This window comes from Nycticebus coucang, chromosome 1 (genome assembly GCF_027406575.1).
Source record: "Nycticebus coucang isolate mNycCou1 chromosome 1, mNycCou1.pri, whole genome shotgun sequence".
NCBI lineage: Eukaryota > Metazoa > Chordata > Mammalia > Primates > Lorisidae > Nycticebus > Nycticebus coucang.
The window spans coordinates 86,176,776-86,201,413 of record NC_069780.1 but is presented as its reverse complement, the minus strand read 5'-3'; the positions used below and the strand labels follow the sequence as shown (position 1 = coordinate 86,201,413).

Sequence of the window (24,638 nt, the reverse complement as noted above, 5' to 3'; positions counted from 1 at the left end):
TGCATCCCCCCCTTGGTATCTAAATCCTATCTGTCCTCAGCAGCATCTGATTACCCCTTTCTCCTCACAGCGCTCACTGCCTTCTGCAGGCTTCCCATCCTTGGCCTCTTAGTCTTCCCCACTTAACTTACTAGCCGTTTTCTGGGTCTCCTTTGGATCCTCCACCCCCACCTTATTCCTCTACCTGATCTCCAAACGCTGTTGTCTCCAGGGCTCTGTCCTTAGCCCTTTTTTCTTTCTTCCTTTCTTCTTTTTTTTTTTTTTTAGAGACAGAGTTTCATTTTGTCACCCTCAGCAGAGTGCCATGGCATCAAAGCTCACAGCAACCTCCAGCTCCTGGGCTTAGGTGATTCACTTGCCTTAGCTTCCCAAGTAGCTGGGACTACAGGCACCCGCCACAATGCCCGGCTATTTTTCGTTGCAGTTTGGCCCAGGCTGGGTTCAAACCCGTTCCCCTTGGTATATGAGGCTGGTGCCCTACTCACTAAGCCACAGGCGCTGCCCCTTAACCTTCTTTTCTATACCAAAGTAATCTCTCCCAGTTTATGATTTTAAACTTAATCTTTAAACTAATGACTTCCAAAGCAATGACCCAGTCTCTCATCTAAATGCCTCCTCAATGCAGCCACTGAATGTATAATAGCCACCTCATGCTTACAAACATCCCAAACAGAACCCTAATTTCTGCATAAAATCTGCTTTTCCCAAATTAGTATCCAAAGAGTCTTGGAGCCATCATCCTTGACTGTTCTCTTTTCTTCGTACTCATCTTTTTTCCAGCACCTGTCTGCAAAATACAGCTCCTAAAACTAACCACATTCACCACCTATCCTGCTAAAATCCAGCATGAGCCACGTAGCCCATGATGAACTTTTTTTCTCTTAATTTTTTAATTAAATCATAGCTATGTACATTAATGCATTTTTTAGTACAGTCTTCTATGTGGCATGCCTACTGTCCATTCCATGCTCCACATAGCTGTCAGAGAGATCTTCCCAAACACTGAGTCAGATCATCTCACACCTGTTCTTAATCTCTACAATCAAAGAAGAAAACCCAAATGCCTTATCTTTGAACACAGGTCCTATACTATTTGCTATACTTACTCTTCCTTACGTTACTTATTACTTACTACGCCTTACTACACCTACACCACAGTCCCTGCCTTCCCTTGCACCAAGCCTGTTCCTGGAACAGAGCATCTGAGGTACCTCTACACTGCAGAAATGTCTACGCAGCTGCCCTGACTCAAATGCCACCTCCTTCTGACTCCAAAGTCAGAACAGTCCAGCACCCACTCTTACCACACCAAACACACTAACGTCTGAATTAAACGATACTGATCCATCATTGACAAAACAAATAAACGTAACCAGCGATAACAGAAAATCTCAATAAAGTCTATTATGTGATGAGGACATAAAAAAAGGAAATAAGTACCAAAACGCTTTTGTCTCTAAGCTTTGTTAGGGAATGTTTTAACAAAAGCATATTTATCTTCTAAAGAGTATAATAATGTTTAGTTATTAAGAAACTTAGTTATTTCTTAATGACCTAAAGGTGTACCCTTGGCAGAGCCTGTAGCTCAGTCGGCAGGGCGCCAGACACATACACCAAGGCTGGCGAGTTCAAACCCAGCCCAGGCCTGCTAAGCAACTGTGACAACTGCAACCAAAAAATAGCCGGGCGTTGTGGTGGGCGCCTGTAGTCCCAGCTACTTGGGAGGCTCAGGCAAGAGAATTGCTTAAGCCCGAGAGTTTGAGGTTATTATGAGCTGTGATGCCACAGCACTTCACCCAGGGCAACAGCTTGAGACTCTGTTTCAAATAAATAAATAAATAAATGAATAAATAAATAAAATAATGGTGTGCCCTTTAATAAAATAACAATTACACTCATCCAGAATGCTAAAGAAAATACATATTATTTCACCATGCTCTTCTTTCCACACTAAATAGCTCCAAATAGTTACTTTATTTTTTACAGATTTCTGTTTCTGCTGCAAACTACAGCATTCTCTTCCTACTTAGGCAAATACACTGATAGTATTCTGTACGAATTAAAGGGGAAACAGCAGAAAAATAGTTAAAATTATTTTAAAAAAATATAGTTTTAAGTGAAGATCTGAAAACTTTTAATGCAACTTCTTAATATGTTGTTTGGGATATGCCATCCTCGTTTATAAGTGAAATGTGTTTCTAACTTCTCCTTTATAATAATATATTCTCTCCAACTTTAATATCAGGTGTATCCAGATCAAGTAGAATGATTTTGAAGTATTTCTTCTTTTTCTATTGTCTATAAGATTTGGCATGATCTGTTTTTTGAAATTATCTTTTACTTTTATTTATAAATATTAGTTGTCTACTTTTTGAGACTTAAAAAAAAATAAGAAGTTAACTGATGACTCCAAACTGAATCTGAGTCAAAGCATTCTATAATAGACATACTCTTATTTGACAATGTGAATGTTACTTTCTTTGCATTATTATTACTGCTTAATATTTCGAAGCAGCAATTCTCTGATTTCTTTTCTGAATGTATTTATGTTCGTTCATTCTTTATGAGGTTTTTGTTTCTAGTTCTTATCTTAAACATTGTTATTGTTATTAAATTTTAAGCCTCTTTATAATTTTGTGAAGGCAAAAAATAGAAACCTAATAAATACATGTATATGTAAAAATAAAAAAAATTAAACAAAAAATTCCTACTCTGCAAACAAACAAAAAAAACCTTTTACATTGCACAGAATGTGTGATCTTACAGCAAAATGGTGACATCTATCTTAACTGGTCTACAACACTGCAAGGATGCAAAGGTTTTAAATAAACAAAATCCTCTTCCCCTCCCTTATGGAAGAATGCTAAAATTGCTCTACTACTCAATACCCCATAAACAGACTGACAATCTTCTTTAAGAGCCTTTTTTTCCTGAAAACTGGAAAATGGTATTATGTGAGAGTCTTAACTGACTTCTCTGTTAATCCCAGGGTAACACCTTTATTTATAAAAATTGAAACAAAACCATTTATCTAAAGGCAATGTACTTTTCCCAGAAATGGTAATACATAGTTTATCCAAGTCATGAGGCGTACCTGTTTGGTAAAATACTTAATTTGGTATCTTGTTCTAAATTGACTTAAATCCATAAATGTGACTTTTCAACACAAGCACAATAAGATAAACATTTTAAACACCACTCCCTGTAAATTCTTGCCAACAAACAAATCTGTATAGGCTAAAGAGACAAAACTGTACCCTTGAATTAATCAATTATTTCTAACCAAAAATTACCTTTGAAACTACAGAAAGTTGACAATTCTGAAGCTGGTTGATAGGTATATGAAACTTCATTGTATTATCATTTCTACTTTTGTAAGGAAAATGTCTGTAAATATTAAAAATCTGTATTCTATTGCATATAGAATTCCTGTTATCTAAATAATTTTATAACCACACACACTGTGAACACACATAATTGATCAATATATCAAAATATTACGTGTGTGTGGTTTTATGGGCACAGGGGAATATGCCATTTGTATTCACATTAATGGTATTTGCATTAGGGATTAACTACATTAGATTAAATCAACAAATGCTACTACAACTTTTTTCTTGGGAAAGCTGTGGTCACAAAACATAAATTGAAAGTTTAAAAATTATTCCTGCTCTAATTTGAACCCTAATCCCAATGGTATTTCCCTTTCAAATAAAACTTAACTGAATTTTTAAACAATCTACAATCTAATTTAAATGATTTTCATTAAAATTTTAATTTTAGAAGTATTCAATCCTCTTGATACTTTTTTTAATTAACAACTAAATATGAAATTGACATGATCGCAAATTAATTAGTGTTTAAAGAGCAAAGGGGAAAAATATATAGAAAAAGTACTCCTCTCATAATTAAAAACTGCTGGTGTAACAGGTAAAGATCTGAAAAGGGCAAAATGTTTTATGATTTGTCTCTTTAAAACCCCCACCCTTTGGGTGAATTAAAACCTGCATTTCTGCCCAAGGCCAGTAATCAAAGAGGCAGGAAAATGTTCTTTGCTATTTGTTTTCTAGCATCTTAAATCACAGGAGACAGTGTAACAGAATTGACAAAAGTCATGAGACAACCTTCACTGGAGATAAGGTCTACTGAAGCCACCAGCTATAACTGAACAATAGCTCAAAGCCACAACGTGAGACACTGGTCACACAAACCTGAGCCCAATTGCCAAAAACCCCCCTTTTAAAGGCCCTGTATTTCTGCTGAAAGGCAGTATGGTGGTATTTTGAGATGCTAGCCTGCCACCGTCCTCATTCACCGGCAAATTAACCTTCTCTTTTCCTTTTCTTCAAACCACTTATCCTCATTCTTAGTTCTCACTGATTTGGCCTCAGGTACAAGTCCAGAACACTGGAAACACAGGCATCACTATCAGCTAGAGCTGGAAGAAACAAGACCTTCCAATTATGTCCTAGTTGGTGTTTGTATGTAATTCATCTCCCCGAAGTCCTTTATTTCCTAGTCTAGTTAACATAAAATCATTTCTATCCTTTAACACGAAGACTGGATAACCATAAAGTTACTATATCACTGTAAAACAAAAGTGATAAGATACTTATAATCAGGAGACCACACAAAAACAAAGATGCATTTCGCAGAAAGAGGCAGTCTACTTAATGCAATAAATATGATCATATAAAATTCTAGCACTCAAGATAGGAGGAATAAGTTCTAGTGTTCTATAGGATTACAGGCTGACTATAAACAATAGTTCATGGTATATTTTCAAATAGCTAAAAAAGAGTGCTCCCTCGTTTCTAATCCTTATCTTAAACATTGTTATTGTTATTTTTTTAAAAAAGTGCTCCCAATGCAAAGAAATGATAAATGTTTGAGGTGATATGTTAACTACCCTTATGATCATCACACATTATATACATATATTGAAATATACCACTAGAATCCATAAATATGTACAATATTTATTATTGTCTGTTAAAAGTATTAATAAAAGCAAAAAGTTTTAGTATTCCATTATTATTAATTTATATTATCATTAAATTAATATTAAAATGACATACCTAAGTTGATGCTCCCTCAAGTTTGACAAGGCTTCCATACCATGTAAATAGGAATACACTATTTCCAGATCCTGTTTGAAAAGAACGATAGGAATTATTAGACTTGTCAGGAAAAGAGGTTTCTAAAATAAGTTATTACTATCTACAGACCAAATTAAGCTCTGAAAAGCTTTTTTAAAAAATACTATTTTGGAGCAGGAGATGGCAGCAGAAGAGTCTGTGCACCCCCCCCACCCCCCCAGGGTCATCTTAACCCTGTAGCGTAGAGTTAAAGGAAAAAAAGGAAAGAGAAGGAAAAAGAGAGGAGAAAGGAGAGGAAGAAAAAACAGAAGAAGAAATTACACATGAGGAGAAACCAGCAAAAGAACCCTGGTAACACTACGAACCAAAACAAATCAACTCCCCCAAGGGATGACAATGGAGTTACTACAGAAAATTCCAACTTTACAGAAATTGTTGAAATGACAAAAATGGAATTCAAATTATGGATGGCAAATTTGATGAAAGGAATTGAAGAGAAAGTAAAAAAACAACAACAAAGTCCAAGAAATTAATAAAATTAAAGAAAAAGTCACTAAAAATCTGGACATAAATTGAAAAGGATAAAATGAAGCTTAAAGAATTAAAAGAGGCATTCAGAGAATTTCAAAACAAAGTAGAGTTTCAACAACAGATTAAGGCAGCACTGGCGAGGTGGCTCATGTTTATAATCCTAGCATTCTGAGCCAGTAGACAGCCTGAGCTCATGAGTTCGGAGACCAGGCTGAGCAAAAGTGAGACTCCATCTCCAAAACATAGCCAGGAATTGTGGTGGGCACCTATAGTCCCAGCTACTCGGGAGGCTGAGGCAACTGGATTGCTTGAGCCCAGGAGTTTAAGGTTGCTGTGAGCTATGAGATTACAGCACTCAACGCCACAGCAACTGAGTGAGACTCTGCCTCAAAAAAAAAAAAAAAAAAAAAACAGATTAAGCCATGAAGAAAGAATCTCAGAATGTAAACCTGAGGCTCCTGAGCTAACCCAGTCATTTAACCCTTTCTGATCCCTATGTCAGATGAGGACATGATTTTTCTGTTCGGCTCCAATGTCAAAAAATGTCTGACACTTTTTGTTGTTGTGTTTGTTCACCTGCTTTGCTGTCAGGGCCTGTCTGAGGCACTTCCTCATTTAGTATAGATTCTAGCCAACAGATAGTGCAGGTTGTGCTCTTTCTGTCTCTCAGCAGGTCATGTGTTTCAACATGACTGGGTGATCATGTATTATATCTTTGCAATTATGCTTGTAGGAAAATGGCCCACCCAAAACAAATAAGAGCTGGGGAGTATGTGCGTGGCAGAAAAATTAGATTGGAAAGGGTTAAAGAAGCAGAAGAAAGCAAAGGCAGAGCAATCTCTTAGAGTGTTATGAGACTACATGAAACGTAACAAACATATGAATTATAGGGAAGCCTAAAGAAGAGAGTCCCAAAAGCATGGTAGCTCTAGTTGACAGTATTATAGTTGAAAATTTTAAGCATCACCAAAGTTTCAGGCATATACCTACTAGATGGATATCAAACCAACTCAATTCAAATAGATTTCCTCCTAGACACATTGTAATTAACCTGGCCAAAGCCAAAATGAAAGGGAAAATTCTTCAAGCAGCCAGGCATAAGCATCATCTGACATACCAGGGTAAATCCGCCAGGTCAACAACTGATTTCTCAGCAGAAGCTTTACAAGCAGAAGGGAGTGGGCTCCTACCTTCAATCTTCTCAGACAAAACAACTGCCAGCCTAGGATCCTGTATCCTGCAAAACTAAGGTTCATATTTGATGGAGAAATCAAATCTTTTACCAACAAGCAAACATTAAGGAAATTTGTCACTACTAGATCAGAGCTCTGTGGGAAGTTCTCAGACACGCACTACACAGAGAACACACACAATGAACTCCCAGCAAAGTAAAACTACCTAGAAACTAAAGGACAAAGCCTAGCTACCACAGCAGCCCAACTGACAAAGCAAGAGTTCCACAGAACAAAACAAACAGAAATCTACCCTACTTATCAATTCTTTTGATAAATGTAAACAGCTTGAATTCCCCCCAATAAATAGATATAATTTGGCTGATTGGGTATAAAAAATACAAGCCAATTATATACAGTCCTCAGAAAACATACCAAACACCTAAGGATAAAACAAGACTCATGGTGAAGGGGTGGAATACAATATTTCATGCAAATAGAAACCAAAAGAAAGGAGTTGTAATTATTACTGCAGATACAACTGACTTTAAAGTAACAAAAGTAAAAAAAAAGACAAAGATGGATATCATATACTGGTTAAGGTAACCATTCAATAAGAAGACATATTAATTCTAAATATTTATGCACCCAACTTAAACGCTTCCAGATTTATAAAAGCAAATTCTAGTTGATCTAAACCATATGATAAACAACAACATTATAGCCAGGGACTTCAACACCCCACTGACAGAACTAGACAGATCCTCCAAGCAGAAAGTAAACAAAGAAATTATGGGTTTAAACATGGCTCCAGAACAGTGTTTTTCAACCATTTTTATCTCTTGGCACTCTTGAACCTAGTTAAGCTTCCACAGCACATTTAAATTACGTTGATCAAAAGCAAAGAGTTAAAAAATATATACTTACTGTTCTTTAAACTTCAAAAATAATTTAATTAATATATCTTTAAAATTTTTCTTGGCACGCCCATTGAAAAATCACTGCCCTGGAACAAATAGGCTTAACAGACACCTATAGAACATTTTCCCCTAATACTACTGAATATACATTCTTTTCACAAGCTCATATGGATCATTCTCCAAGATCAATGCGCCTAGGTAACAAATTAAGCCTCTATAAATTTTAAAAAATAGAAATTTCACCATGCATCCTTACCACAATGGAATAAAAGCAGAAATCAATTCAACAGAAACTCTTATCCTGACACAAAGTCATGGAAACTAAACAACCTATTGCTGAGCAATAGTTTGGTCAAAAAGGAGATTAAGGTATAGAGCCAATACATTCCTTGAACAAAATGGCAGTGAGGCCACAAATTACCAAAACCTGTGGGATACTGCAAAAGCAATCCTGAGAAGGAAATTCATTGCCTTAAATGCCTGTAGCAGAAATCAGAAAGAACAGAAGAAAAATAACCAAAATCAGATCAGAAATAAATTGAGAACAAGAGAACCATTCAGAAGAGTCACAAAACAAAAAGTTGGTTCTTTGAAAAGATAAACAAAATTGACAAGCTGTTAGCCAAATTAACCAGAAACCAAAAAGATCTCTAATAAGTTCAATCAAAAAATGAAAAAGGGCAATAATAAGAAGCACTACATAAATACAAAATATCACTGATTATTACTAAATTCTTTATGCCCAGAAATATGAAAATATGGAGGATGTGGACAAATTCCTGGAATCACACTACCTTCCCTATTCTCAAGCCAGGAAGAAATAGAACTCTTGAACAGTCCAATATCAAGCTTTGAAACTGAAATAATACACATTTCTCCAAAAAAAAAAGTCCTGGGCCAGATGAATTCACACCAGAAATCTACCAAATGTTCAAAGAAGAGTTTGTACCTATACTGCAGTATCCGTTTCATAACATTGAGAAGGAAGGAATGCTCCCCAACTCCTTCTATGAAGCAAACATCACTCTGATATCAAAACTAAGACACAATAAAAAAGGAAAACTACAGACTAATATATTTACTGAATTTAGATGCAAAAATAATCGATCAAATCTTAGCAACCAGAATTCAGATACACATCAAAAAAATGTAACTGATCACAACCAAGTTGGTTTCATCCCAGGAATGCAAGGTTGTTTCGACATGAGCAAATCTACAAACAATAATTCATTACATAAAGTAAAAACAAAACTATATGATCCTCTTAATAGATGCAGAAAAAGCATCTGACAAAATTTAATACCCTTTTTTGGTAAGAGCGCTTAAGAAAACTGGCATAGATGGGACATTCCTAAAATTGATAGAAGCCATCTACCCCAAACCCATAGTCAACATCATAGTAAACAGAGAAAAACAGAACAAGAACCAGACAAGGATGGCTTCTATAACCACTACTATTCAACACAGTGCTGGTAGTCCTAGCCAATGCAATCAGACAAAAGGATAAAAGGGAGATCCAAATGGGAACAAAGGAGGTCAAACTATTGCTCTCTGCAGATGACATGAGCTTATACCTAGAAGACCCCAAAGACTCAATCAAAAGACTCTCGGAATTGATAAAGAAATACAGCAATGTCTCAGGTTATAAAATTAATGTACACAAATCAGTAGTCTTCATAAACAACAACAGCAGTCAAACTGAGAATCAAATCAAGATACCTTTCATTGTAGCATCAACAAAAATAAAATAACTTAGAATATACCTAACAAAGGTTGTGAAGGATCTCTATAGAGAGAACTACAAAACACGGACAAAAGAAATTGCAGCGGATGTTAACCAATGGAAGAACACATCATGCTCCTGGCTCGAAAGCATCATTGACATGTCTATACTATCTAAAGTGATCTAAAGATTCAATGCAATTCCCATTAAATTACCAACATCATACTTTGCAAAATTTGAAAAAATAATTCAACAATTCATATACAATCTGGGGGGTGGGGGGGACGCCAAATAGCCAACACGACTCTATGAAGTAAGAACATATGGGAGGCATCACCTACATACTATAATTCTGCAGTGATCAAAACAGCATGGTATTGGCATGAAACAGAAACACAGACCTATGGAACAGAACAGATGATCTAGAGATGAAACTAGCTTCATCTTGCCATCTTATCTTTGATGAGCAAACAAAAGCATGTCCTGGGGAAAAGAATCCCTATTTAATAATACATGGTGCTGGGAGAACAGATTAGTCACATGTAAGAGACTGAAACTGGACCCTCACCATTTACCATTTACAAAAATTAACTCATGTTGGATAAAAGATTCAAATCTAAGGCATGAGACTGCAAGAACCCTAGAAGAAAATACGGGGAAAATCTTGACTTTATCAGCCTAGGAAACAACTTATGAAGAAGACCCCACTGGCAATCACATCAACAACAAAGCTAAGTAAATGGGACCTGATCAAGTTAAAAAGCTTCTGCACAGCAAAAGATACAATCAACAAACAAAAGACAGCCTACAGAATGGGAGAATCTATCTGCATGCTACCCATCCAACAAAGGGCTGATAACCAGAATCTACAAAGAACTCAAGCAAATCAATAAGATCAAACAACCTCATTAAAAACTGGGCAAAAGACATGAACAGAAACTTTTCCTGTGGTGATCCACTAATGGCCAAAAAACTCATGAATAAAAGGCCATTGTCCCTAATCATCCAAGAAATGCAAATCAAAACCACACTGACATATCACCTAACCCAGAGAGTGTGGCTCATATCATAAACAATGGATGCTGTGCTACAGAGAGAAAGGAACACTTTTACACTGGTGGTGGGACCTCCAGTGGAACCTCCACAGCAGAGGTCCTCAAACTGCGGCCTGCGGGCCACATGAGGCGGTGTGATTGTATTTGTTCCCGTTTTGTTTTTTGACTTCAAAATAAGATATGTGTAGTGTGCATAGGAATTTGTTCATAGTTTGTTTGTTTTTTTAACTATAGTCCAGCCCTCCAAAGGTCTGAGGGACAGTGAACTGGCCCCCTGTTTAAAAAGTTTGAGAACACCTGCTCTACAGAAAGCAGTATGGAAATTCCTCAAAAAAATAAGGGTAGACCTACCGTTTGATCCTATAATTCCATTACTAAGTATTTACCCAAAGGAAAGAAATACATTCTATCATAAAGACACTTGCACTCAAATGTTTATTACAGCAGCACAATTTATAATCACAACGATGTGGAAACAACCCAAAAGCCCTTCAACACAGGGATGGATTAATAAATTGTGATATATGGAATAAAAAATTTTTTTTCAGCCATTAAAAATAGGGAGATTGTGCAACTTTTGCAACAACATGGAGATCATTCTTCTAAGTGGAGTATCACAAGGATAGAAAAGCAAACACCCCATGTACCCAGTATCAAATTGGAACAAGTAGATTAACCCATGTTCACATGAGAGAAAAACTCAATGAAATTCAGTTCCAGCAAGGGAGAAGGGGAGGGGAGAAGGAGATAAAGAGGAAGAGAGAAGAGGTCGGCAAAGGAAGGGATTGGGTAAATTACCGCCCAAAGGTACATTGCATAGTATATATGCGCACAAACACCTTCTAATCAGATATTAATCTGACAGGCGCAAACTATGGAATCTAATTATTTGTACCCCCACATTAATCTGAAATTTTAAAAAAGAATCTACTGGGGAAAACAATCCATCTTGATTTAAAAACTGAAAATAAAGTAACATCAGGATGTTAAATGGTATTTTATCCCTGAATGAAGACACACTCCAGAAAGGGATCTGCCTTCATGACTCTGCTACAAGTGCCCCTTTACACCCAAATAGTTTCTAAAACATTTGTCTAAATTATTCAACTAATTTTGCTTTCTAGTCATTCATCTTGTAATTTCAGAGACACCGTATGGCTAGATGAGTTCTCTGCTACAGACATCATTCTAGGAAGGCATAACTAAATACATACCAGAAGAAACTTTGCCCTTCTGCTGCCTTCTGTGCCATAAATTCTGTGTGACTGAGGTATAGTTACAGGATGCATAGTTAGTTCTCTTCTTTGCCTTCTCAGATCTGACCCCTCACCATTCCCTGTGCCCTTGAGCTAGGCACCTTGCTAGAGCTGGCAAACATCAGGAATGCATGGGCTGGGAGCTAAGGAAGGCTCAGGAAAGTAGATCGACATGGGTTCAATAATTAGCACAATGCCGGACACAATGCTCAATAAGGATCTGATCTGCTGAGTTAATGTATGTGCGTCTGCCTAGCCGTGGTACATGCTTCAAGTTCATAACGAGGGACTAAGGGGCTGAGCATTATAAATGAAAATGGACGCCTGACCAGCTCTTTGGTCTTCCAAAGTTGATAAAACATAAGAGTACTAAAATAATAATAGTAATAATAATTTTTTAACATTTAAAAATCAAAACCCACACCTATGGTGCATCTTACAAGGATACATGTGAAATTTACTAGTTGTAGAATATAAATGTCTTAACACAATAACTAAGAAAATGCTGGGAAGACTACGTTAACCAGTTTGATGAAAACATTTCTAATTATATATAAAACCAGCACATTGTATCCCATGATCGCATTAATGTACACAGCTATGATTTAATAAAAAAGAAAGAAAGAAAAAAGGGGATGCAAAAATAAATTAATTAATTAAAAATCAAAACCGGGCTCAGTGGCTGTAGCACAGTGGTTATGGTGCCAGTCATTTACACAGAGGCTGCTGGGTTTGAACCTGGCCCAGGCCACCTAAAACAACAATGACAACTACAACAAAAAATAGCCGGGCGTTGTGGCAGGTGCCTGTAATCCCAGCTACTTGGGAGGCTGAGGCAAGAGAGGCTTAAGCCCAGGAGTTGGAGGTTCCTGTGAGCTGTGAGGCTACAGCACTCTACCCAGGGTGACTGTACGATTTGAGGCTCTGGGAAAGGAAAAGGAAAGGAAAGAAAAGCTGAACTGCACAAATGTGATGCATTATAACTACTTTGGGGATATGCACAAAACCTACTGAAAATACAAAATGAATTGAGAAATTAATGAACATATATTCCTCATTAGTTGTTTCTTAATCACCTATTTTATGCCATTTACATTAAAATAATAAATCTGAACTTTTAATTTCATACATATCTATCGATACCATTATTAAATCAGACTTTCTTAGTAAGTATAAAATTAACATGTTATTTCATGAATACACTTAAAATTGAGTATGAATTCAATTTTTTTCAATTCTTACCAAAATGATCTTCCTTTTTTTTTTTGCAGTTTTTGGCCGGGGCTGGGTTTAACCCCACCACCTCTGGCATATGGGGCCAGCGCCCTACTCACTGAGCCACAGGTGCCACCCCAAAATGATCTTTCTTATATGAAATATTTACATTCAAATATTTTCTTTAACAAAGGAAATATGCCTTGTTTTTCTAGATTCACATTGCAGTAAATAAGAAAAAAGATCCAAAGCTACCCATGAACATTCGGAACAGGTAAAAATTCAAAGTCCTATTTATATTCATGTTTAAGAAGCCAGCAGGGAATTCATATTTTAAGACTCTGATGTATAACCAGCATTACACATAGTTCATGATAACCAGAATCTGAGTGGCCATTTACTTCCCCCTATCTCTTCATCAAAACTTAAAATGGGAGAATTTTAAGAAATTTGTAAAATAATCCTCTCCTTTTCAAAGTAGTAGCTTTACTGAGTGATACTTCACATAACATAAAATTTATCCTTGTTCACACTTCATTGGTTTGTGCTGCATGATCCACTAATTTCAGAGCGTTTCCACCATCTCAAATAACAACTCCATACCCATTAGCAACCCCTCTCCATTCCTCCTTACCCCAAGCTCCCAGCAACCACTAATCTACTTTGTTTCTGTGGATTTGCTTAGTCTGAAATTTTCACGATAAAAATTTCACAGTGGAATATATGACCTTTGAGGACTGCCTTTTTTTTTCCTTGAGACAGAGTCTCACTTTGTCACCCTTGGTAGAGTGCTGTAGCATCATAGCTCACAGCAACCTCAAACTCCTAGGCTCAAGTGATCCTCTTCCCTCAGCTTCCCCAGAAGCTGGAACTACAGGCGCCTGTCACAATGGCTGGCTATTTTCAGAGACAGGGTCTCACTCCTACTTGGGCTGGTTTGAAACTCCTGAGGTCAAAAGACCCACCCATCTCAGCCTCCCAGAATGCTAGGATTACAGACATGAGCCACCGCGCCCGGCAGAGGACTGGTTCTTTTACTTAGCATAATGTTCTCAAGGTTGATCCTTGTTGTAGTATAAATCACTACTTTCCTTATTATTGCCAAATATTATTTCATTGTAGACATGTATCGTATTTTGTGTACCCATTTACCAACTGGTGGACATATGGGTTTTTCCCATTTTTGACTATTATGAAAAATGCAGCTATGAACTCTGGTGTATCAGTTTTTGTTTGAACACCACTTTCAATTCTCACAGGTGTATACCTCCCAGTGAAATTGCTGGTTCACATGGTAACCTATGCTTAACTCTTTAAGAATCTGCCAAACTGCTTTTCTAAGTAGTTGCATGATTTTATAATCACATCAGCAATGTACAAAGATTCCATTTCTCTATGCCCTTGCCAACACTCGTTATTTGTTTTAACCATCTCACTAGGTGTGAAGTGTTATCTCATTGAGGTTTTGATTTGCATTTCCCTAACAACTACGGACACTGAGCGTCTTTTCAGGTGCTTTTTAGCCATTTATGTGACTTCTTCAGACAAATAAATGCCTGTTCAAATTCTTCATTCATGCTTTTATTAGGTCACCTCCCATTGTAAGAGCCTTCATATCCTCCGGATAGAAGATATATATAACTTGCAAATATTTCACCCCATTTTCTGTACTATCTTTTTATTTGCTTGATGGTGTCCTTTTGAAGTACAAAGTTTTAATTTTGATGCAATCCAATTTATTCTTTCTTTTTGAGACTCTGTCTCAAAAATAATAAAATAAAATAAAATAAAATAAGAAAATAAAATTTCTGGAAAGGAGGGGGAAGTCTAAAAGAAACATTATAGAAGCAAGAACTTAGAAGATGAGAGACAGTCACACATGCTTTTAGAGTCATATTTAAGAAACCAGTTACATAATACAAGATTATGAAGATTTACTGTTAAATTTCCTTCTCAGAATTCTATAGTCTTGGCTCTCACATTTAGGTCTGTGCTCTACTTTGATCTAATTTTCATACATGGTGTGGATATATCCTTTTGCATGTGGATAAGATTATTCTCGTACCCATTTAATGGTATTGGTATGCTGGTTGAAAAAGAATCAACGGAGCATAAACACAGGGTTTCTCTCCTGACTCTCAATTCTCCTTCATCCTGATTATGCAGCTTCATGCATAAGTTTTAAAATCAAGAAGTATAAGCATTCTACCCTTGTTCTACCTTTTTCAAGATTACCTGGCATTTAGTGTGCCTTGCATTTGTGATTCTAAATTTTTGGATCAGCTTGTCAATACATACAAAAAAGCACATACTATAGTCCTTAGAACAATATTACGATATGTTCTAAGGGGCAAGGGAAGACCTGATTTTTAATTTTAAATCATCCCAATTTAAAATTTATCAATATTAGAAATTTAAAATGTCACCCTCCAGTGGTCAAATTTTAAGTAAACTGATGACCTTTCAATTTATTCATCTGTAGGCTGGTATTTTTGAGACATCTTTAAAAATCTGAAGATTAAAATGTAAAAATAAAGCCTTATACATTCAATACAAATAAGAAAGCAGAAACAACCTTTTCCAACATCCAGATAACAAAATGAGCATTCCTAAAGCTAATAAATCCTTTCTTTAGAAGCAGTCAGACTACAGTCATAATGTTCTATTTGCAGTAGGAAAAGCCAAAAAAAGGAAAAAAAAGGTCCTAATTAATGAGAATTTGGCTTTCTTTTTTTTTTTTTTTTTTTTTTTTGTAGAGACAGAGTCTCACTTTATGGCCCTCGGTAGAGTGCCGTGGCGTCACCCAGCTCACAGCAACCTCCAACTCCTGGGCTTAAGCGATTCTCCTGCCTCAGCCTCCCAAGTAGCTGGGACTACAGGCGCCCGCCACAACGCCCAGCTATTTTTTGGTTGCAGTTCAGCCGGGGCCGGGTTTGAACCCGCCACCCTCAGCATGTGGGGCCGGCGCCTTACTGACTGAGCCACAGGCGCCGCCCCGAGAATTTGGCTTTCTTTAATACATATAAATGAAAGGTCCTTCTGGATAATCCTAAACTTCACGCTGTAGTTTAAATGTTACGAATTTATACATTACTTACAGTCAGAAAGATTGTCCTACCATTTCCAAAGAGTTCATATTTTGATTCTAATTTTAAGTCCAACATTTCATTCACTATACCAGTCAATCTGTTACAATCTGCCCAGGGCCCACATACCTTTTATCTAAGCAGACTATTGACAGTCATTTAACCATTAAGCAAATAAATTTACAATGACCAAAAAAGTATATTTGGAAAAGTATTAGAAAGAAACAAGATTTTTTAAATCTATTTCTAAGCCAGGCATAGGGGCTCACGCCTATAATCCTAGCACCCTGGGCGGCCAAGGCAGGTGGACTGCTTGAGCTCACGAGTTTGAGACCAGCCTGAGCAAAAGCAAGACCCTGTCTCTACTATGAAAAGAAAAACTGAGGCAAGAGGATCACTTGAGCCCAAGAGTTGGAGGTTGCTGTCAGCTACGACGCCACCGCAACAGCTTGAGACTCTGTCTCAAAAATAATAATAATAAAAATAAATAAATAAAATCTATTTCTGGAAAAGAGGGGGAAGTCTAAAAGAAACATTGTAGAAGCAAGAATTTAGAAGATTAGAGACAGATTCAAGGAAAGAATAGGCTTAAAGCCTTAAATGAGAATAGGCCATGAACAGGCCTTGAAATAACAAAGTATCTTCTCTTTCAACTAAACCAAACAAAAGTAAAATGAAAGGAATGGTTCCTAGATCAAATGGCACTTTATCATCTGTTGTCTCCTACCAGTATGTAATTTCATAGTTGTGTCCGAGTCCCAACACGGAGCAAATTGTGTGAGACATGTCATTTGCATTATGTGTATAAAGTATAATATATGTGGACTGGAGTATGAATGTATAATTTGTATGTTAATAAAAAAATCTATAAATAATAATCACCATTAGTTCTTTATCTTAAGATAATATGTAAATAACTTACAAATTAATAAGACTATTGATTAGCTAATAAAAATGTAAAGAAGCATGGAATAATCACTGACGTTGGGGTGTAAGTCAGGAAGTTTATACGTAGCCTGCATCATAGAACTCAGAAAGGAAAGGGACAACAGACACCGTGATAGCCTTACTGCATGACCTTCTGCGTCTAAAACATTTCCACTTCACATAAATCATGATGTATCTGGCAGATACACAACCCCCCAAATCCCGTGTTTCATGTTAAGTATTTTATAATCTAGCCAGACTAAAAACTTCTTAAATGAATTCAATGAACAGGTTCCGAGTTTCTTCTATTACTCTTATAATAAGTATGCCAAAAGAAACTTGTTTTAAATGGTTGATGCCACAAGGAGCTTATAAAACAAGGGAAGCAGACAACGTTTGTCTTCATTATTCTGTGAAACAGAAGGCAGCACTGTCTAGCCTGAACTAGATGACTTTACATATAGAGTCCATCTAGACTTGAGATTTCTTAATTGTAGGTAACAGGAGTGGTAAGAAATTGGCGTCTAGATGGCAGGCACAAGCAAGTGTGTTACACTATGCGATGTGAACATGATCAACAGAGATTCGGGTATGTAGGAAAAAAACGGAAATTATATATGGCAAAGACATGGATAAATCTCTGCTCTCCTACCCTGAGGAATGAAAGAAAGTTGACTAGAGATAAGCAAAAGAAATGCAAATTAAAAAAAAGGAAGAATCTGTTTAAGTTTTTTTTTTTTTTTTTCAATTAAGAGCCCAAGAGCCAAGTGAATGTAGATTGCGTAAGGTAAACAACACTGAAAAGTAAAAAGCGAAACACGTTTTCTTTTCCTAAGAGCGAGGTGGACTAAATAATATTTTGAAATAAGCAAATACTAAATTTTGAATCTTCCTATCAACTTTTTCTCAAACTCAGAGGAGACCTTATGTCACCTAAGCCCCACACCAGGTCTGAAAACTACAGGCAGGAGATCCGAACACAAATGCAGGTGAATGGCCCATCTGTGGGAGCCCCTGACCTGCCCACCTTCTTCACTGACAGTTGCATTTCCATAGTCCAAACAAATCTCTAGGCGGTTTGAGATTTCAGGTAGCACAACCACAAGAAATGAAAGTGGTGCCAGCAGCAAGAGGGAAAGACCCTGGGAGCAAGAGAGGCCACAGTGAAGCCAGTCAGCTCTGCACCAGCAGGAGCCACCCCACTCCCTTCCCACCCACAGCAGTGCCCGTTTCTCTTCCTTCTTCACTCTTCAGCCTCAACCTTTACTTCCCCTTAGGGAATACCTCTACCCAGCAAGGAAAAAAAGGCAAGTGAGTATGGGTGGGGTGCTGCTCCTCCAACCAACCTGCAATGTGCAACCACAGGGAAAACCAGATATGCCGCCTTGCACAGCAAGACTTTCTCTTGAGACAGTCAAGGAAAAGTGTGGCCTTCAGGGAGATGTATTCTTGGATTCTAGTTTTGTTTTTTTATTTTTTTTCCTCCACACAAACAAGAGACGTAATCACTGAACCAAGTTATGCTTCAACAAACTTGACTGTGGGGTGGGGGGTATGCTGGAGAGTTAAATTACCTAAAGCGTTTCACTTTTCCTTTTTGTCAAACTATAACATGCAAACTGAGAGGTTTCTAACCTCCCCAACTGTACTTATCAAGACAAATAAGATTCATATGACTATTATTATTTTAAAGGACCTCGAAAAAATATAAGCTATTTTTTCACAAAAAATTCTCTCGTGATTTGAGCAAACAGGAACATGTTGCTCTAACCAGGAAGCAGCATTTTTTTTTCCAGAACAATAAGCCATTTTGTTCTACCCTAGGAAGGACATCCTTTCTTCAAAAATAGATGCTATCTGAAAGCAGATTAAAGTTATAAAACCACTGGAGCTCAGTAAACAAAAAAATACTGACAGTCTAAATGGAATAAAATTTTCCCATGAAAAACAGACACCTTTACTTTTTTTTTTTTTTTTTTTGCCCCAACTATAAACCAGATTCAAACCCTGAAGTGCTTTAGGAGAGCGATTGTTCCTCCCTTACCAAAACCAGCCCTCCCGCTCAGCCCCCTAGCACAGTGTGCGCCCTGGCAGAAAAGGCAGAAAGAAAGCACAGGATGTGGGCTCCGACTCTAATTTGTCCTCAGAGACTTATTCAGAATATGAAACAGACCTCATGGCAAACTTAAAATTCACTTAAATCTACTTTTTAATTTCATTTGTTTGCTAGTGTCCAGATTTCGCTAATAACACCCCATAAATTTCAGCACGGTCTTCAGGGAACCAAGGGAAGATAACTGCACCTCCTCCCACGCCACATGTTATTGCTCACTCTTACCCACTGTGGACTCCTTACTGCTTGAATACAACAAAAAATAATGGAGAGGAGGGACTATCTTGCACTGCACAATGAACAAAATATATGTAACTTTTTCCTTAAAATGGGTTTTGTTTTATACATATGAGCTATATATTTAACTATATTTGGAAATAGGTTGATATCCCCCAAAAAAAGCCCATCTCAGTTATCAAGGAACAGAGCCCAAGACTGTGCAGCAATTCTCAGGCCCGCAGAGGCCGGGGGCCTGAGTGGTAAATGTCTACAGATTTAAAGGGAAGAAGCAAAAAAAAGAGAGAGCAGCATCTTGCTTAAAATAACAGTAGTTACAGGGCAGAAACTGTGCTGACTGTACCGATTCCAGCATATCCTCCCTTGTGGATCCATCAGAGAAGAACTTGCAAAGACAAAGTATAATTTATCAGCCTGGCATTGTGGCTCACACCTGTAACCCTAAGCACTCTGGGAGGATGAGACCCCCAGATTGCTTGAGCTCAGGAGTTCAAGACCAGCCTCAGCCAGAGCAAGATCCGATCTCTACTAAAAATAGAAACACTAGCCAGGGATTGTAGTTGGCATGAGAAGGCTGAGGCAAGAGGCTGAGGTAGCTGTAAGCTATGATGACACAAGGGCACTCAACCAGGGGACACAGCGAGACTCTGTCTCAAAAGTAAATAAATAAATGTAAGGAAGTTAAAAGATAGACTGTCCAAGGCTTAAACTCATGACTACAGTCAAGTGGGGGCGGGGGGGCAGAAAGGCAGAAGTTCTGCAAGTTTGTTGTGTTTAGTGATAGAGTGGTTACATGGAAACGTTTTACTTAGGAGCCCCTATACTAAAACATAAAAAAAAGCTACCCTAAAGAGGAGAGAGATGTAATGGTGTCAGATGGCACAGAGTGGATTCCTGGTCCCCAGATTCCCTAGCTGTATGTCCGGGTGTGTTTAGTGACACTCTATTTGCAAAACAAGATGAATAATACCTATAGAAGCTGTGCAGCTAAAACTGCCACACAGTTTCATAGCACATGGCACACACACATCCTCAAAATACTGAAGCCGAGTTTACTATGAGATCTGAATGCAAGCCCAAGTCATCCTAAGAACACAAAATTTAAAGTACATATATTCCTGAAATCTTTACACAGAATTTTTATAAATTAATGCAGCCTTTTAGTGTGTATTTGTAGTACCAAAAAGCCAAATGAATTATTTATAAAACCTACAAAGGGCCCCTAAATTGTTTGCTTTATAAATCCAGATTTTTATCTCAGGTTTAAGGGGACATATAACAGACACAGAGTTGAAAACATGTTATTAATATACTTTCCAAAATACACTGCCTTGAAATCTCATATCCTTAAGAATGAGAAAAAGGAAAATGGGAAAATTTTTCCATTTCAAAGCAGCCACTTAATTTTTCCTCCAAGGAAGACTGGCTGGGAACATCTTTAAGACCAGCAGTGCTGGGCAACAAACTACAAGTACTTTCCCCTTCAAGTTTACCTTTTATGGCTTGACACTGTTCTACAATACCTAAAATGAAGTCTTTAAAAAAAATCCTGCATGCATCCCATTAACACTTGAACCCACAGACTTTCTACCTTTAAAAAATTCCTTAAAATATTTACATTTCAATCTTTTTTTTTTTTTGCAGTTTTTGGTCGCGGCAGGGTTTAAACCCATCACCGCCGATGGTACCCTACTCCTTGAGCCACAGGTGCCATCTTTATATTTCAATCTTAACATTAGGAGGGGCCTCATGCCAGTTTCCAGTCTCACTGGGATTACTGAAACTGTTTTTGAAGGCCTGATTGATGTTCCCACCTTTCTTGGATATTTGCTCATCTGGGGATGGCATTAGAAAACACGTGAAAGTACTATGTACATTTTCTTCTAAAATATATTTATATTACAACTAATACACACTTTTGAAGCATCATTTTTTAAAAACCTGTTAATTAAATCAACATAATGACAGATCGACGGCATATTGTCGTTAATCCTTCTAAAATACTGCTTCTTGCAGTATTTCCCAAAATGTACCCCACAGAACCTTGTCCTGTAGAATATGGTATAACATGTATTTCCAGTAGGTTCAGAAACCACATGACAGGTCAAGCAAGGAAGAGAATAATGACGTTAGCCTAAAACTTCCCAAACAAACCTCTCTTCCTTGCTATCCAGGGTAGAGGCAGGCCACACCTCCTACCTGTCAGCACTCTTTCAAGCACACCTCCTTCAAACCACCTGTGCCGCTGAGGCTCCCCTCACCAGACCAAGCCCAAACACCAACATGTACTCACCCTTTCCATCCAGTGACATCTAAATGCAGTGTCCCACAAAACACCCTCCGCCCCACCCTGGGGGAGAAGCGGTGCCACTCCACTTCTGAGCCACTGAAGTCCTTACTGCCTTTCCCACTCGTGCCTGGCCCTACACATGTGCTGTGTGGTCACTTTACGTTCAGGGGTTTATACTTTCTCTCTTCCATCAGAGAACAATCACCTTTAACACGGACACTCTGTCTTTTCTTATACTCATCCTAATCTCTGAGTCTAGCAGCTGACTGGATATTCTGGGTACAAAGAAAGGAAAGGGCAACAGTCCTGCCAGGGTGGTGGTATGCACCACTTAAGGGTGGGCACTCCCTGAGAACAAGGAGAGAAGGAAATGGAGGAAACGTGTTTTCAATCCTGGTGTTTTGTGCCTCAGAAAATTCATACCTACACAGGCTGACAACGTGACAATTCTGTAAATGACCACAAGGTGGCAGACCAGACCAACAGTCTCACAGGCACACACCCCATGACAGAGACCTGGCTGGGTCTTAAAAGCATTTTGAAGATCATCTCAAAGAATATAATGAGTCTTTTCTCTTCACGACCCTAAAGAAAAGGGGCAGAGAGGGGGAAATAAGTCCATCAACACTCCTGTTAAAACTTTTTTTTCTGGCTCAGCGCCTGTAACTCAGTGAATAGGGTGCCAGCCATATACAAGGAAACTGGTGGGTTCAAGCCTAGGCAGGGCTAGCTAAACAACAATGACAACTGCAACCAAAAAAAAGAAAAATAGCCAGGCATGTGGCGGGCGCCTACAGTCCCAGCTACTCAGGAGGCTGAGGCAAGAGAATCACTTGAGCCCAAGAGTTTGAGGTTGCTGGGAGCTGTGATGCCACTGAGCTCTACCGAGGAAAACATAGTGAAACTCTGTCTCAAAAAAAAAAAAAAAAAAAAAACTGTTTCATTTCTATTGTCTCTAGCAAGGAAATTTTTACTTTAAACCTGCCTCCCCATCCTACACATCTACTGAAAGCACCAGAGCAATTAAAAAATGTCAACTCACAAGACTGCTGGGGCGTTTTGTGCCACCCCAGTTACTCATACTTCAGAGAGTAAAGTCATAGCATGTTTCTGAAAAATGCAAGAAAAAAAGTCCATGGCAGAGTGTATGGTTTTCAATAAAAAAATCTTAAATATGTTCTTAAATATCTATAGGTCATATGAAGGCAAAATACTGTTTCTGATCTTACTAATTTACACCCAAAAGAAAAACAATCCTCCAGGATTGTGATTTCACTCAAAGCCCAAGAAAACCTGATAACTGGATTGCTGGATTGCTGGCCAACCATGACAAGGCCCTTAGGTTCTAAAACATGGTAATTTTATGAGACACATGTAGGAAGAATTCCCCAGGTAAAAGATACAGATTCAAGCTACTCCCTGTTTGTCTAAAGTTTCCTCAGGTGTTCTCCTTTGAAAAATGCATTCTTTGTATCTTTTTAAAATTGTTTTTGAACAATTTCTAAACTTGAGACAAAAGTAACAATAAAGTGATTACCTCATCAATAAACCATGAACCAGCATCACCTGCCAAAAGACCCAAGATGAAGAAAACAGAAATCACCCCATCAACTCTAAGGGATCCATTAGTATCACCCATTATCCTCACTGATAAAGAACTGCTTACAAGAGGTAAATGATCACAGTTACAAGAGAAGTCACCAGGCAGTCTTTATGATTACTAAACAAGTGGTGTTGGGTTCAGCAACTTAAAAACATGAATTGCCCACTCTGTTCACCGTCACGTCTGTGGGGAAAATAATCATGTAAGCAATTTTCATTTGTGAAGATTAAAATTTCTCATTGGAAAAATCAACAATTCACTTTTAACCAAAGACTCGTCTTCTGAACAAATTAAGAAAATGTCTCCAACTCAGTCCACGATTCTTGTCTTCAAAAGTCAGAATAAATATTTCCCCTTCAGAACAATGCATCTCACTACCAATCCTACAGCTTCCCAGTATTCCCACCTGTCAGGCAGCAAGAATAAACTTAACAAAAGATGTCTTCGTTTTAAAGGTAACTATATTATTTTTATGGACTCTCAGACTGAAAATTTTATAGTCAAATTTTAATTTTACATGTGTAGTCTAACATACTAAAAAGTTATATACACTGGTTTTTGCTCTACATCCTTAAGCTAGCAGGCTGTGAATGATTACATTTTAACATTTGATTAATACATTGTATACACACAGAGACACAAAGATACAGACACACATACATACACTCTAATGATTCCTGCGCTACTTTTTATTACAATTTAAAAAAAAAAATCAATCCAACACCCTTCCTTTAAATTCTCCTCCAAATATTGGCAATATAGATTAAAACCTTCAGTCTGGTATTCAACTCGTTTTCCAAATACAGGCTGCCTCTGGTTAAAACCTTGTAGAAACCTTGCTGAGATGGGGCGGGGAAACCCCTCCCACCCTCCACCCCCTTCACCCCCAGGGACCTGCCACACATCCCAGGTCCCCAAACTCCCATCTCTGCAACAAGGGCCCAGGCCTCAAGTTCCTGACAGCAACCTCCTTCCAGAGACACAATCAACAGCACTCATTTTATTTAAACTATTCACTATACAAACCTCAACAGTTCTACAGTAGTAGAGTTTTAGACAGTCTTAATAAAAGCAAAGCAGAACAGGTCACTAAGGACACAGGCTCTTTATTGCCTCTTTGCAGAAGAAGGAAGTACTCTCTGAATGGAAGCAGGTTTTAAATATAGAAAACTTCATTGCAGCCATTTTTCTAGGACAAAAGACAAAAATAATTTGACATCTGTTTTCCCCATCTTGAATGTTTTGCCAATAGTATTACTTATTCTCAAATTTTATATTTCTCAGAAGGGCGAGAAAAGCAAGTGAGAATATTCCACATATGTAATTAAAGCCTTCCATACCTTTATTGGTCAAAAAGGAGCTAAAATGCTGAAGAAACATTCGGTACTATTCAAAATCGCTTCCTTTCAGA

At 37.7% G+C, this 24,638-nt stretch overlaps 1 protein-coding gene across 6 annotated transcripts in view; it reads right to left on the bottom strand.

Moving 5' to 3' along the window:
- Nucleotides 1-24,638, bottom strand: part of RAPGEF2 (Rap guanine nucleotide exchange factor 2) — a 299,942-nt gene that overhangs the window by 182,544 nt on the left and 92,760 nt on the right. For all 6 annotated transcript variants that reach the window (XM_053583632.1, XM_053583658.1, XM_053583668.1 and 3 more), the window contains exon 2: nucleotides 5,079-5,149. In XM_053583632.1, the coding sequence (XP_053439607.1) occupies nucleotides 5,079-5,149 (71 nt within the window). The remainder of the gene's footprint in view (nucleotides 1-5,078; nucleotides 5,150-24,638) is intronic.